The sequence below is a fragment of the Elephantulus edwardii genome, unplaced genomic scaffold (assembly GCF_000299155.1).
Source record: "Elephantulus edwardii isolate Elephantulus edwardi_28Jun2011 unplaced genomic scaffold, EleEdw1.0 scaffold00030, whole genome shotgun sequence".
Taxonomy (NCBI): Eukaryota; Metazoa; Chordata; class Mammalia; order Macroscelidea; family Macroscelididae; genus Elephantulus; species Elephantulus edwardii.
Window position 1 is genome coordinate 17,028,041 of NW_006399780.1, and position 13,694 is coordinate 17,041,734.

At 45.0% G+C, this 13,694-nt stretch overlaps 1 protein-coding gene across 1 annotated transcript in view; it reads left to right on the plus strand.

The window, feature by feature from the left end:
- Positions 1 to 2,408: 2,408 nt before the first annotated feature.
- The window catches only part of LOC102843615 (keratin, type II cuticular Hb5-like), a 20,822-nt gene continuing 9,536 nt past the window's right edge, over positions 2,409 to 13,694 (plus strand). Inside the window, exons 1-6 of the mRNA XM_006883970.1 lie at positions 2,409 to 2,831; positions 5,744 to 5,952; positions 8,167 to 8,227; positions 9,424 to 9,519; positions 10,988 to 11,152; positions 11,407 to 11,532. Of these exons, the coding sequence (XP_006884032.1) occupies positions 2,409 to 2,831; positions 5,744 to 5,952; positions 8,167 to 8,227; positions 9,424 to 9,519; positions 10,988 to 11,152; positions 11,407 to 11,532 (1,080 nt within the window). The remainder of the gene's footprint in view (positions 2,832 to 5,743; positions 5,953 to 8,166; positions 8,228 to 9,423; positions 9,520 to 10,987; positions 11,153 to 11,406; positions 11,533 to 13,694) is intronic.

Below are 13,694 nucleotides of genomic sequence, written 5' to 3' on the forward strand. Positions count from 1 at the left end.
TAAGAGCCAAGGATGCTGGCATAATCATAGTTGGGTCTGCTGTTGATAGTATATAAAAAAGGCAGACACCCATTCAGTTCTGTTTGTACCCTGCTGTTCCTGGGTGTGAAATGGGGCTGGGGGCAGGGTGAGGCTCAGTGACCAGGCCCCAGAGGCTGAGGTGAGCAGCCCCTTGCCTACAGTCTTGGCTTTGTGCAGGATCTGGAGCACTGAGCGGTCCCTCTGGGAACCAGTCCTGGCATCTGTTCTGACCATCCTGTAGGAACCTCCCAGGCCTCCCTCCATGGTGACCCTCCTGTGTGCTTGTGTGTCCTTCCCCAGAAAGCCAACAGCACTGCCCATGTTCTTCACCTCTGCTCCTCATCTGTACCTTTTGCTGTGGATGTTTTCTCCTTTGATCTCCCCGGTGACAGCACATGCTCTTCAAGGGCAGTTCTCCTACCAGCTTTGTTCTCTCAGCATCTAGACTGGGACTCTGCTTCTCGTGGGAACCTCCATGTTGGCCTGTTGGACGAAAGCCTTTCTTGTTGACTTGTCTGAGCCTCCACCACAGAAACTCTCTAACGTCAGCTACAGGGCTTGGCACAGGTCAGAGAAGCAGCTCCACACACACATATGGAGGTGATAGAAGTCACTTTCCAATTATCAGACGTCCCTTTGGGGTCTAGTCTATTTAATTCAGCCAACACTTCCTAAGGAAAATGCACAAATTGCCACCAGGGATATAAAAGTGCAGAAGACATTATTGTCATCTTCAAAGGAGGCTTATAAGCCCCAATAGCCATGCTATAAACTCATTGCCATCAAGTCAGAACTGTCTCATCGTTGACCCTCTGAGGGTGTTAAATTTATGGGGGAGATTGTCCATCTTTCTTCTGCAGAGCTGATGGAAGTAGATTCAAACCTCCAGATAGGTTTGCCTTTGGGTTGGCAGCACCATTTCCTACTGACTACACCACTAGAACTTCCTATACTATGTTGTTGTTAGGTGTTATTACGTCAAATATGACCCATAGTGACCCTATGGACAACAGATCTGAACGCTGTCCTGTCCTGTGCCATCCTCACCATCTCTGACACATTTGAGCCCATTGCTGCAGTTACTATGTCAACCCATCTGGCTGAGGGTCTTCCTCTCTTTCACCATACCTTTAGCTTTCTAGGCACGATACTCCACATCAAGGAACATCTTTTCCTAGCAACATGCCCAAAGTATGCGAGATGAACGTTTTCTCCAAAACATATTTGTTTGTTCTTTTGTTAGTCCATATAATGTTCAGTACCCTTCTCCAACATAACTGTACAAAGGCATTAATCCTTCTGGCATCTTCATTCATTTTCCAGCTCTCATATGCATAGCAAGTGATCAGAAAGATCCAAAGCAGACACACCTTAGTCCTCAAACTGACATCATTGCTCCTCAACTAATAGTTAAACAAATTATTAATTTGAAAAATAAAATAAAACTCCTCAGATAATTTGGAGAGATCCTTGACTGAAGACTTTTTCAGTGTAATACATCTCCTGAACTCCTGACTGCTGGTATTAAGGGCGTAGATTGTGGATTTAAGTAAGATGAAGTTGTTGACAATTTCATTCTTTTCTCCATCTACCATAATGAGGCCTATTGGGCCAGTGGTGAGAATTTTTTTTCTTGAAGTTGAGATGCAATCCATATTGAAGTCATTAAGTGCTTTAAGTTCTCCTCACTTTAAGCAAGCAAGGTTGTGCCAGGTTATGTTATATCTATGTTCAGCCTACTTCAGCCTTCAGGATCAGAGGGAGACTCATCAATAAGCCTGTTCTATAGACGGAGCATAATTAAGAGCCATAGTAAGGAAAGGCTTAAAGTCACACATTCTCCATGGATTCAATGTGGAAGGATGGCCTGGTGTCCCTACAGCCTTTGTATGACATCAAGCTGGAAGGAGAGGTTGAATGTCCTTGCTGTCTTGGGTAGAAACCTGTGTGCACCTTGGAGGACGGGTCAGATAAAGCTTGGTGGGACATAGGACCCTTTGAGTCTCAGGACTGTGCTGGTCCATGCCTCTACTTGCCTGTGTGGGTTAATGATGCCTGATCTACTTACAGGACTGAGGGGAATTAGGGACTTAACAGATATGCCCAGGCCTGTGGGGTTGAAAAAGCAGGGGGCAAGTTTATTGTAATGCAGGGTCTCCTTCAGATGTCTATTAAAAGGGGCAAGTTTCAGCTTTCCTCTCTCTCTATGTAGTGGGAGATTCCCACGCTCATAAATGTCATTAATAACTTTCTCCTACCTTTTATGTTGTCAGGAGGCCTGTCCTCTGCCTGATAAAAGGCAGGATCGTTAACAGTCTGCGTGAGACCTCAGACCTTGTATCCTTTCAGGTCCCTTCCTCTCTCTGGAACATACTGCAGAGCGAGGCATGGCCAGCCGCTCCTACCGCATCAGCTCTGGCTGCAATGTCCGCAATTTCAGCTCCTGCTCGGCCGTCCTGCCCAAGCCTGGGGCTCACAGCTGTGTCAGTGCGGTAGCTTACCGAGGGGGCAGTCCTGGGGGGCCAGGCTACAGGCGCCTTAGCGGCTTCGGCAGCCGGAGCCTGTGCGCCGTGGGGTCCCCCCGGATTGCAGTGAGCTGCAGCCGTCCCCTGAGAAGTGGTGGCAGCTTTGGTTACCGGGCAGGTGGCCTTTGTGGGCCCAGCCCTCCCTGCATCACCACCGTGACAGTCAATGAGAGCCTGCTCACGCCCCTCAACCTGGAGCTCGACCCCAACGCCCAGTGCGTGAAGCATGAGGAGAAGGAGCAGATCAAATGTCTCAACAACAAGTTTGCAGCCTTCATCGATAAGGTGTGTGTTGTTTCCTGCGGCTGTGGGCTTGGGAGAGTTGTGGGAACTGAAGCTGACAACTGGCTGGGTTCTGACTCTGAGTGAGAGCACTGCTTAATAAGGGTCTGGGTTTCAAATGTCGCTGTAAGAGTCGATGGAAAGCACTTTACAGGACAAGAGAGGTGATTGTTGCTATTTATACTGCCCAGTTAAGAACTGGATGTGTGCTTGTGCATCCAAACATCATCTCCATCTTCCGGATAGAAATTCTTATACATGAAGAGAGTAGGGTGAGGTGGACATCTTAGCTTAGTTTGCTGTTTGATCTCCTTCTCAGATGACATGACTTCTCAGCATGACGAGGGGAGTCAGGTCCAGGCAGGACGAGCCTTCTTTCCTACTCTTTTTGGTGGGAACATCACAGAGAAGGCAGTGAACTCCCAGGTCTTCTGCCCAAGATACACACTCACATAGATTAAAGGCAGATATCTGGGAAACTTAAGACTCAGTTGCACTTTTCTGTTGCTGTAAGTTTCTGGGCTCTTTTTCTAATGGAATTTTTAACAGTTCTATAAACCACACTGATATCTCTTCTGAGGGCACTAGTCTTTGGAGGAGGATGACAGCTTCTAAAGTATAAAGGGGGAAAAGACTAATCTCTGAGTACAGAATGCTGTGTGTGTCCATACCTAAGACTGTGGGAGAAGGGACACATCAGGGTGTTCACGGGGAGGGAGGCAGATACCATCATCAGCAATAGGCCTGTCTGTAGACAGAGGGTCTGGGCATCCATCAGCCAGCTGTCTAAGCTCAAACAGCTGACTTACAAGTGGTTACTCCTTTCATAAGAACATTCAGCCTCGAGGGTGGGAGTAGAGAGATTGAAATCCAGGCTGTGCTGTGCTGACTGGGCTGGGTGCCCTTGGCAGGGTGCTGCATCTGCCTGGAAGGGGGACCTTTCTCAATTTTGTTCAGAAGTACAGTGAGTAGTCTGAGCACACACTCTAGAAAGATCTTAGTGTACATTCTTTTGAGCAGCACCAATGTATGCTGCACCTTCTGTTGTGAGAGGTCAGCTCTGAGTCTGGGGAAAGAGACATAGATCACGGCATCAGGTCAGCTTCCCCTGCTCTGGAGTTGCTGAAAGTCAGTGTCCATCCTCAGGACAAGCTCCAGGAGTGTAAACTACACTGACATTGTGTCCTGCAGAGCTGGAAAGCCAAAGTGAGTTCCTGCCCTCTGGGCCTGCTTTGGTTTCTTTTCCCACCGGCATGGGCCAGTGAGAGTTGCTTTGCACCAGGCTTGCATTCCCAGGAAGTAGAGCCGGGGAAGAAATCACCTAGTTTAGGGCTGGTAACATCAAACTTCCAAAGGGGCCAGCAGGTCATGTGCATGAATTCAAGCTGAGGGTGCTCCTATTCATCTCCAGACACAGTCTGGGCCTTGCTGGAGCTTCTGGTTGGTCTAGCACATCAATGTCTTCATTTCTTGCTGCTGCTGTAACAGAAAGACCGCACATTGGTGCCTGAGTAAACTCAATTGTTTCTTCATGGTTAGGAAATGAGAAGTCTGAAATCAAGGCACTGTCCTAGGGGAAAGCTCCACTCTTGGTTGGCTAGGAGGGGGCCCTTGTCCCTTTCAAGCTTTGGCCCCTTGGTTCTTTGGTGATCTTCACATGACATCAACCTCTCCTTGTTTTCCTTGACTTGCTTTTTGTGGCTTCTTTCCTATCTCAAATCCACATATCGGGTTTAGGACCCCACTACATGTTTATTTTGGGGACATAATTAAATTTCTAACAGACAAAACTCTAGATTCTTGCCTGAAATCACTCAAATATGAAATGCTGGTAACTAATTCATACGCTTATCAAACAATGTGTTGGCCTAAGGGAGCATGACTATTGGTCACATAGGACCTGGGGGCTGCTGGGCTGTGGTTTCTGATCTAGGCCTGTTGTACCTGATTTAGATCAGAGTCTCATAGAGGCAGAGTGGCCTGGCTGGGGGCAAAAAGAGGTCAGTGAGAGGGCTCCTTAGCTCTCATCCAGAGTTCCCCCTTATAGGCGTCTCTGGGTCTGAGAGAGTGGGTCCTGATGATTTTGTTTTGGTATTTTTTTTATTGTTGGATTAACAACTTCAGCACCTTAAAAACCCCTAAAATTTATTATCTCGTAAGGACAAAATCAAGGTATTGGCAGGGTTGCATTTCTTCTGGAGAGGAGAATCCACGTTCACGTACATTCAGGGTTTTAGAAAAATCAAGTTTCATTTGGTTCCAGGATGGAGGTTTCTGTTTACTTGCTGGCTGGCTCCACAGGATGGTTTTCAGCTTTTGGAGGCTGACTGCAGTCCTTGGCTTATCGGCCTTCCCCTCCCTCCATCTTAAAGCCAGCAGAGGTGGGCGGAGCCAAGTTTTAAGGCTCTCCTCTGCCTGCCCCTTTCCAGCCTCTCTTGCTTTTCTGCCTTATTCTGCTTTTAAGGACTCGAGTGACTTACTATATTGGGCCCATGTAGATAATCCAGAATAGTGTTTCGATCTCCAGCTCGATAATCTTAACTCCATTTGCAAGGCTCTTTTCCTCATATTCACAAGTTCCAGGGGTTAGGGGATGTATCTCTTTGGGGGACCATTACTCAGCCTGTAACAATTGGAGTGTTTTTCCGGGATCAGATATTACTTCTTTCTGTGCAGGATAAACATGGTTCCGTGAATTGTGTGCTTTTTTCTGGGAGGTGGACAGGTGCTGGAGGAAACCACTTGGGAGAATGACTGGGACCTGCATTTTCAGACTTTGCCAAATGACTTGGCTGCTCGAAGAAGGTCACAGAATGCTTCAGTCCAGGGGTCACCACCAATGGCAAAGAAAGCTCTGGGAGAATAGACACATGCTTGGACTCCCTCTCAGTCCTTTTCTCCACCCTGGCCGGCAGGTGCGCTTCCTGGAGCAACAGAACAAGCTGCTGGAGACCAAGTGGCAGTTCTACCAGAATCAGCGTTGTTGTGAGAGCAACCTGGAGCCGCTGTTCAATGGCTACATTGAGACGCTGAGGAGGGAGACTGAGTGTGTGGAGGCCGACAGTGGGAGGCTGGCCTCAGAGCTCAACCACGTGCGGGAGGCGCTGGAGGGCTACAAGAAGAGGTGAGTATGATGGGGCTGGGGTAGTTACAGGCAGTGGGATTAGATCTCTGGTTGGGTCCTCATAACTCTTCCAAAGGAGGAGATCGTGGGAGGTCAAATTCATCCCAGACTACCTATAAGATTGTTTTATGTCATGTCTTTGGTCTACTCTATTTTGTCTTGGCTTCTGCTTTATGTAGGGGGCAGAAAAAAATTTTTGTTGAATAGAAAAACTCCAGGTCTGGACAAGGTGTAACACAAATGCAGGGAGCAAAATTGCAGAGATGGATTGAGAGAAGCAAATGGACCAGGAGGAGCTGGGCCAACAGGACTCAGGAGCAGGGCTTGGGAGAAGTCTGTGCTATGGTGGGTTGAAAGAGAAAGGCCTTGGAAGAAATAATTTCAAAATACATCTGATATTATTCAAGATAACTTGGATGACTCCACTACTCACCCAGGTCCTTGTTCTACAAGGCTCCACAGTGTAAATCTTTAATTTTACCCTGCATTGTTTAGTTTGCTCAGTAATCAGCCTATACTCACTGAGTTACTGTCAACTTGACCCTCTTTACCTTGCAGTTAGAGACAGAGTGAGTTATGATTTTGGCATTAACCCGTCTGATAGTTTTAACCTTCCTTGTAATTCTGGTTTGGGAAGATCAGGTTTTAACACTGAGATAGGTGCAGTAGTGTGTGCATTTGAGTTGGAACTGACTCATAGCTGACCCTCCAGTGGGTTTTCAAAGGCTATAGATTGCATGTGTTGAAATTGTCTATTTTTATTCTGTGGAATAGCTGGTGGATCTGAACCGTATGCCTTTGGGTTAACAGCACAATTACGAATGCTGCCACTAGGCCATCTCTGGTGACCTAGTGGTAAGAAGGTGTGCTGCAATCCCAGAAGTAACAGTTCAGATCTAGCAAAGGCTCTGCAGGAGAAGGATGGGCAATCTCCTCCTGGGTGATATTCTGCATCTGAAAACCCAATGGAGGGTCATCTATGAGTTGGTTCTGAGTTGACAGCACACAACAACAATAAGGCCACCAGAATTTCCTGTATTTGCTTGTTGTTGTTGTTGTGTACTAGTGAGTCAGAACCGACTCATAGCTGATCCTCCAGTGGGCTTTCAAAGGAAGTCAATTGAGGAGCAGTTGATAGATTTGAACCACGTGCCTTCAGGACTGAAACATAGCTTCTTACCACTAGGTCACCAGAGATTAGGGTGATGCAAATGCAGATATAACTCCCAATTCATAGGTGTCAAAGTCTTTCTCCCACTATGGGGGTGTTAGGGCCAATAATTATAGAGGTAGAGTTTATAGCAGCCCAAATTACCCTGTAATTAAAATGTCATGAAAACTACACATACTCTGGGAACTCTGGTCTTCTTGGCCAGCTGGGACAGGGCTGCTCCAGAGATAAAGCCTCATGGACAAGAGAAACCAGGCTGATGAAGAGCTGTGGAAAATGCCCCCAGTGGTTTGGGTCCAATGCAAGATTCCAGCCCATGGACTGTTTGCAGACTTGGATATTGGGGACAGGAGAACAGAACATCATAAAGGCAACTTCACAGAGCTTTTTAGTCTTGTACAGTTTCAACCAAAAAGGGAGAAATGGGAGCTCAGTGTGAAAATGCTTGCCTTCCACGTGGAAGGCCTGGGTTTGATTTCTGGCTGATGCATCAAATGTCCAGCCATGTCCATCTGCCAGGCAGGTTTCTGTGTTGTAATGATATGAACAGGTCTCAGTGGAACTTCCAAACTAAGGCATATTAGGAAGAAAGGTTAGGTGATTTCCCCCTAAAAACAGCCAGTAAAAACCCTACAGATCACAATGGCCCAATCTTATTATTCATGGGGTCACCATCAATGCCAGTTAACAACAGCAGGGTTAAATGTACTCTTGAAGAGTCTGGTTTTTCATTCATTCTGGCAACATTTATTGAATGATTTACTGTAGATGAGGCAATTTAACCCAAGATGTCAAGAGAGATTAAGAGACTTGCCTTAAGTTTTTATAGATACTGAAGTCAAAGTTAGGACCAGATACCAAGGACATGGATTCCAGATAATATCCTTTGATGGATTCTTTATGGTTGACCCAGTCTTTCCTTCCAAGGCACACAGAAAGTCAAGAACCGGACCAGGGAGCTTTGAAAGCCAAGAGCTTAGCTGGTCAGCCCAAGGTCCTCAGTGCAGGAACATTTCAAACGGTGTTCCCTCTTCTGTCTTTAGGTATGAAGAAGAAGTAGCACTTAGGGCCACGGCTGAGAATGAGTTTGTGGTGCTAAAGAAGGTGAGTGAGTCTTCCCACACCAGGAAGAATAAAATATTGGCCCTTGGATATTTGACATATCTGCACTTGTCAGTTTGGTGGTTGGAAGACATTTGATGGCACATCAAACTTGTGGGTTCTGGTTGTGGGCACCACATGGCCTCTGTATAGGGACCCACACTGTGCTGATGGAGGTATCTTAAAAGAAAACCTCATCATGTTGCTAGTTGGCTTTTTAGAACTGATTAGATGAAATGCTTGTCTTTCAATCTGTTTTTGGTCTCCTCTATTCAGACCAAATCAGGGATTGGTGGTTCTCAACTTGCTAGAGATTTTATATATTATGGATCTCATTCAGTACAATTGCAGAGGATGAACAAGCTGTAAAGAAAAATTGTAATGACTCTTCTTTTGGTGTCATGCTGATGAAGGAAAGTGTATATTAAATAATGTGTTTACCAGCCATGTTAGTTGTGATTGATCGTAGAATGGAGAGAACTTAGCCAGTTGCTGTCAAGTTAACTTTATCTCAGGGTGCCCTCATATTGTGCTTCCAAGAAGAACTGTGTCCCAGAGTTTTTAGTGGCTACTTTTCTTCTTTTATAAAGTAGATTTCCAAGTCTTTCTTTCAAGTCTGGTGGACTTGAACCAATAACCTTTTGGTTAGCAGCCAAGTACATTACCATTTGTACTGTCCAGGGGCTCTGAATGGAAAGAGGAATCTGTCCATAGAGGTGAGACCTTGATCTCAGGCAGAAGAGTCAGCTACTTGGTGGCAGGTGTTGACTGCTCTGGGAGATGTGTCGGGAACATGGTTCTGCTGACCCCTCTCTTCCTGTGGGATACTTTGGCTTAGAGGCAGCAAAATGTCATTCTGGCCTCTCGTGTTAGGTTTCACTCTTTAGCACGGTTCCCAGTTCTGAAGAGGTCAGACTTTTCTGCCTTTCTCCAGGATTCTTGGTCCTACTCGTATTCCTGCATTGAGAGATCACGTCAATGGGCAGGCAGACGTTAGAGGTCCTATCCCTGCTAGAGGAGCCCTGAGATGAAGATGAGAGATCAAAATTAGACATGAAAAGTGAGGGTTAGATGGATGGGGTTGGCCAGAGATGGAGGGGCCAATAGACGGCCACAGACCTGCCTGGATAGGGGTGGAGCGGATGCCAGAAATGGTGATGGGTGCTTCTCCCATGTTCCTTCCTCTCTTGTCTCCAAAGGATGTGGACTGTGCTTATCTTCGCAAGGCAGACCTCGAGGCCAATGTGGACACATTAAGGGAGGAGATTGGCTTTCTGCAGTCTCTCTATCAGGAGGTACGTCTCTCTCCACCTCTAGAAGAGCAAGTGAATGAAGAAGCAGGAGAAAGTTTTCTTGGGGTGTGGCCTGTCCACATCTTTGGTGATAAGGAAATTCTTTATTCTGCTAACTCCTGAACACCTTTTCCTTCTGTAATCAGGGTGATTTCCCCTTTGTTAGTTTCTTTAGTTCTCCTTTCAAAACGGAGAATTTTAAAATAACTTGAAAAACTATGAGTAATTCCCTATCCACACAGCATAGTATGAACAGTGAGTTGACAATTACATCATTAATTCAGACAGTGTGAAATCCTAATTAAGAAATCCAAAGACTTAAATCTGACCTTTATTTACCAATGGAGATTTATGGACAACTGCCAGCTGATCTGGATAATAAAGGATCCAGATAATCTGCCTCTATTGAGTCAGGCTTTAGTAGAAATCCACCTTACTCATTGCCTCATAGGGAGCTCTGGAGACTTATTGATAAGAAGCTGTCTTGTAAACCCAAAGCATGTAGTTCAAATCCACCAGCTGCTCTGTGGAAGAAGAATGGGTAATCTCCTTCCATGGATTTACGGCCTCTGAAAACCTGCTGTTGGGTCAGGATGTGTCAGTGTCAACTTGGTGGCACATAACAACATTGGCTTTAGTCCATGGTCCAAACACATTCCCAGTCTTTTCTGAAAGCCATGCTTTTGAAGTTTTCCTGAACTACTGGTAGTTTGTTTTTGTGTGGACCGACTCATAGCTGATCTTCCAGTAGGTTTTCAGAGGCAGTAAATTACACAGGAGTTGATGGCCCATCAGTTTCCCATGAAGCAGTTGGTGGACTTGAACTGCACGTTTTTGGGTTGACAGTGTGATTCCTTACCACTAGTCCACTAGAGCTCATATAAGAGAGTGCTAAAGAGCAATGATTTCACTATAAAGACTAAGGTATGCCTGATCCAACCCATGCTTGCTATGAATCTGAGAGCTGGACAATGACTAAGGATGACAGATGAAGAATCAATGCTTTCGAATTGTAGTGTTGGAGAAGAGTATCGAACATACCATGAATTTCCAAGAGAACAAACAGGTCTGTCCTGGAGAGAGTAAAACCAGATTGTTCTTTGGAAGCAAGGATTTTTAAACTCCATCTCACATATTTTGGGCAATTAGTCAGAAGCAATCAGTCCTTTGTCAGAATTTGTCAGAAAAACCATCACGCTTGGAAGGGTAGAAGGTTAGCGCAAGAGAGGAAGAGCCTGGATGAGGTGGATTGAGACAGTGACTGGGGTAATGGGGTCAGTGAGATTGGCTCAGGATAGGGCCAAGTGCAGAACTTCTTCTGTTCATAGGGTTGTTCCTGGTTGACTCAATGACACATAACAACTACCACAACTGGTAGTTTAATATGGTTTCAGGTTTAGGATTTTTAAAAAAGTGATGATGAAGAATAGGAAGAGGATTTGGAACTAAGGGAATTTATTGTCTCCTGTAGGAAATTTGTCTTCTTCAATCACAAATCTCTGACACTTCTGTAGTGGTAAAGATGGACAACAGCCGAGAGCTCAACATGGACTCGGTTGTGGCTGAGATCAAAGCTCAATATGATGACATTGCCAGTTGCAGCAGGGCTGAGGTTGAGTCCTGGTACCAAACCAAGGTGAGCAGTAGAGCTGGGGTTATATTTAACACCAGGGGGCCCTATATGCATGAAAGATCGTGATGAACCTGCACCTTCCCTGGGAAGTACATGCATGCTCTGTAGAGAGATTGCAGCTGAAGCCTGAGTAAGCAGGAAGGTGGTGAACTGCTGCAGAACTGTGGGCTGGTTCCTTTGGGTGGGGACATCCATCTGATGCTCTTGTCACATTCTAATCTTTAGCTGTGTCCACCTGGTTGTCTCTTTATCTGCAGTGTGAGGAGATGAAAACCACAGTGACCCAGCAGGGAGAGAACCTCCGCAGAACCAAGGATGAACTCAACGAGCTGAACCGTCTGATTCAGAGGCTGACGGCTGAGGTGGAGAACGCCAAGCAGCAGGTCAGGGGAATGCTGAGAACCTGCTCTGCTTCTGATTTGCTTTTCTCCTACCTCCAGGGGTGCTCTTATCTTTGGAGAGGCTGCTACATTAGCTTTATGATCCTGCAGGACCTCACGTGTTCACATGTGCACACATAGTTTACGCAGGGGACTGCTCTGTTGTCTTCCTTCTTTGAATCTTGCTCTGAAAGAAAGAGTGAAAAGGAACTGTTTACCATTTCTCCTTTGAGAAAGCAGGGCAGTGGCTATCTTCTGCTTTTTCTCTCTTCTCTTACAATTCTCTGTATGGACTTGAAGCACATTGAATTGAATTGTTCACTCTGTTCTGAGAGAACACTATCTGTCTACTCTTATTGTTTAAGAATCCTGTCCTTTTAAATTCCGTTCCTCTCCCCACTCCCGGAACTCATCTCCATATGTTTAATGTATGTGTGTGACCCTTGACATGTTGCCAAGCACTTTGCTGATGGTTGACAGTTGAATTCACCCAGAGATGCTTCAGAAGAAAGACCCAGTGATTTTTCAGAAAGATTGCAGCCTTGGAAACTCCATGGGGTGCCAGAAGTTGGAATTAATTTAAATGACAACTGGTTTGATTTTTGTTCTCTTATGTGTATATTTTACATATATGCAGGTCTTTAAAATATATTTGTATAAAGGGTATTTTTTGCATTTTAAATTCATACAGTGATAACCTTCACTTCCACCTCCACCTCCACCTCCAAAAAGGTTCATTGCTGTCAAGTTGATTCCAATTTATTGTTGACCTTGTCGAACAGAGTAGAACTACTCAGAGGGCTTCAGAGGCTATGAATTGTGTGGGAGCAGACTAGTCATCTCTCTCCCATGGACAAGTTAGTGGGTTCAAACTGCTCACCCTTTGGTTATAATCACTATGCAGTTAGGGTTCCTGGTACCGTGATATGATGCTGTAAATCTGATTTTGATTCTCACTTCTGCCAGTTGACATAAGGTTTTTGAAATCAACATATTTTGTTATAATTTATGTTTCACTATTTCTGACCCCAATGGGAGAAAGGTGAACAATGACCTTTCATTCAGTTTATAGCCTCCAAAAACCCCCTGGAGGGTCTGCTATGAGTTGTTTCCATATTGAAAGTAATGAATTTTTTTGAGAGTAAAACTATTGCCTTGTGGTTTAAGTCTACAAGCTGCTTCCAAGGAAAAGGATGGGCAATTTCCTCCTCTGCAATTAACTGCCTCTGAAGGGTCAGCTATGGGTCAGTTCACAACAACATATTTAATAAACTTGAATCAATTTCTATTATTGATTTAATGTGATTTAACACTGTTGTTAGGTGCTGTTGAATCAACTATGACTCATAGTGGCCCTATGAACAACAGGCCCTAGCCTGCATCTCTCTCACAATCTCTGCATCCTCAAGCCCATTGTAGCCACTGTGCCAACCCATCTTGTTGTACATCTTCCTCTCTTCCACTGATCCTTTCCTTTCCCTGGCATGTCTTTTCCTCAGGTGTCTTTTTCCAAGGACTGATGCCTTCTCACAACATGCCCCAAACATGTGAAATGACGCTTCACCATCCTTGCCTCTAAGGAGCACTCAGGTTGCCCTTCCTCCAGGACAGACTTGTTTATTCTTTGAGCTGTTCATGATATAATCAACACTCTTTGCCAGCACAATTCAAAGACATCAATTCTTATTTGGATTTTCTTAGTGATAGTCTGGCTTTAATGTGCATAGGAAGCAATTGAAAATATCATGGCTTGGAGCAGACACACCTTAGTCTTTAAACTGACATCCTTGCTCATTGACACTTTAATGAGGTATGATGATATTCAATGTCTCCTCCTATACCTACTAGTCACTTGTCTTTCCTCTTCTAAGAATTGTCCATTTCTATAATTTGTCAGTTTTTAAAATAGGTGTTGCTAGATTTTTCTTGGTGATTTTGCAGTATTTTCTTGTCCATTCTAAATGGTAACCCATTACCAGTGAATCTTCTGGTCTGACCCTTGTCTGCCTACCTTGCTCTGCTGTCCTTTAGAAACCTTCACTTTGGGTTTTTTTTGTGCTTTTTTCCCCTATAATTATATTTTATTAATTTTCATAAACATTTACAGAGATTTTGGGTTTCCATTCATTCATTGTTGCACTATTCTCTCTACCCTCCTCCCAGTT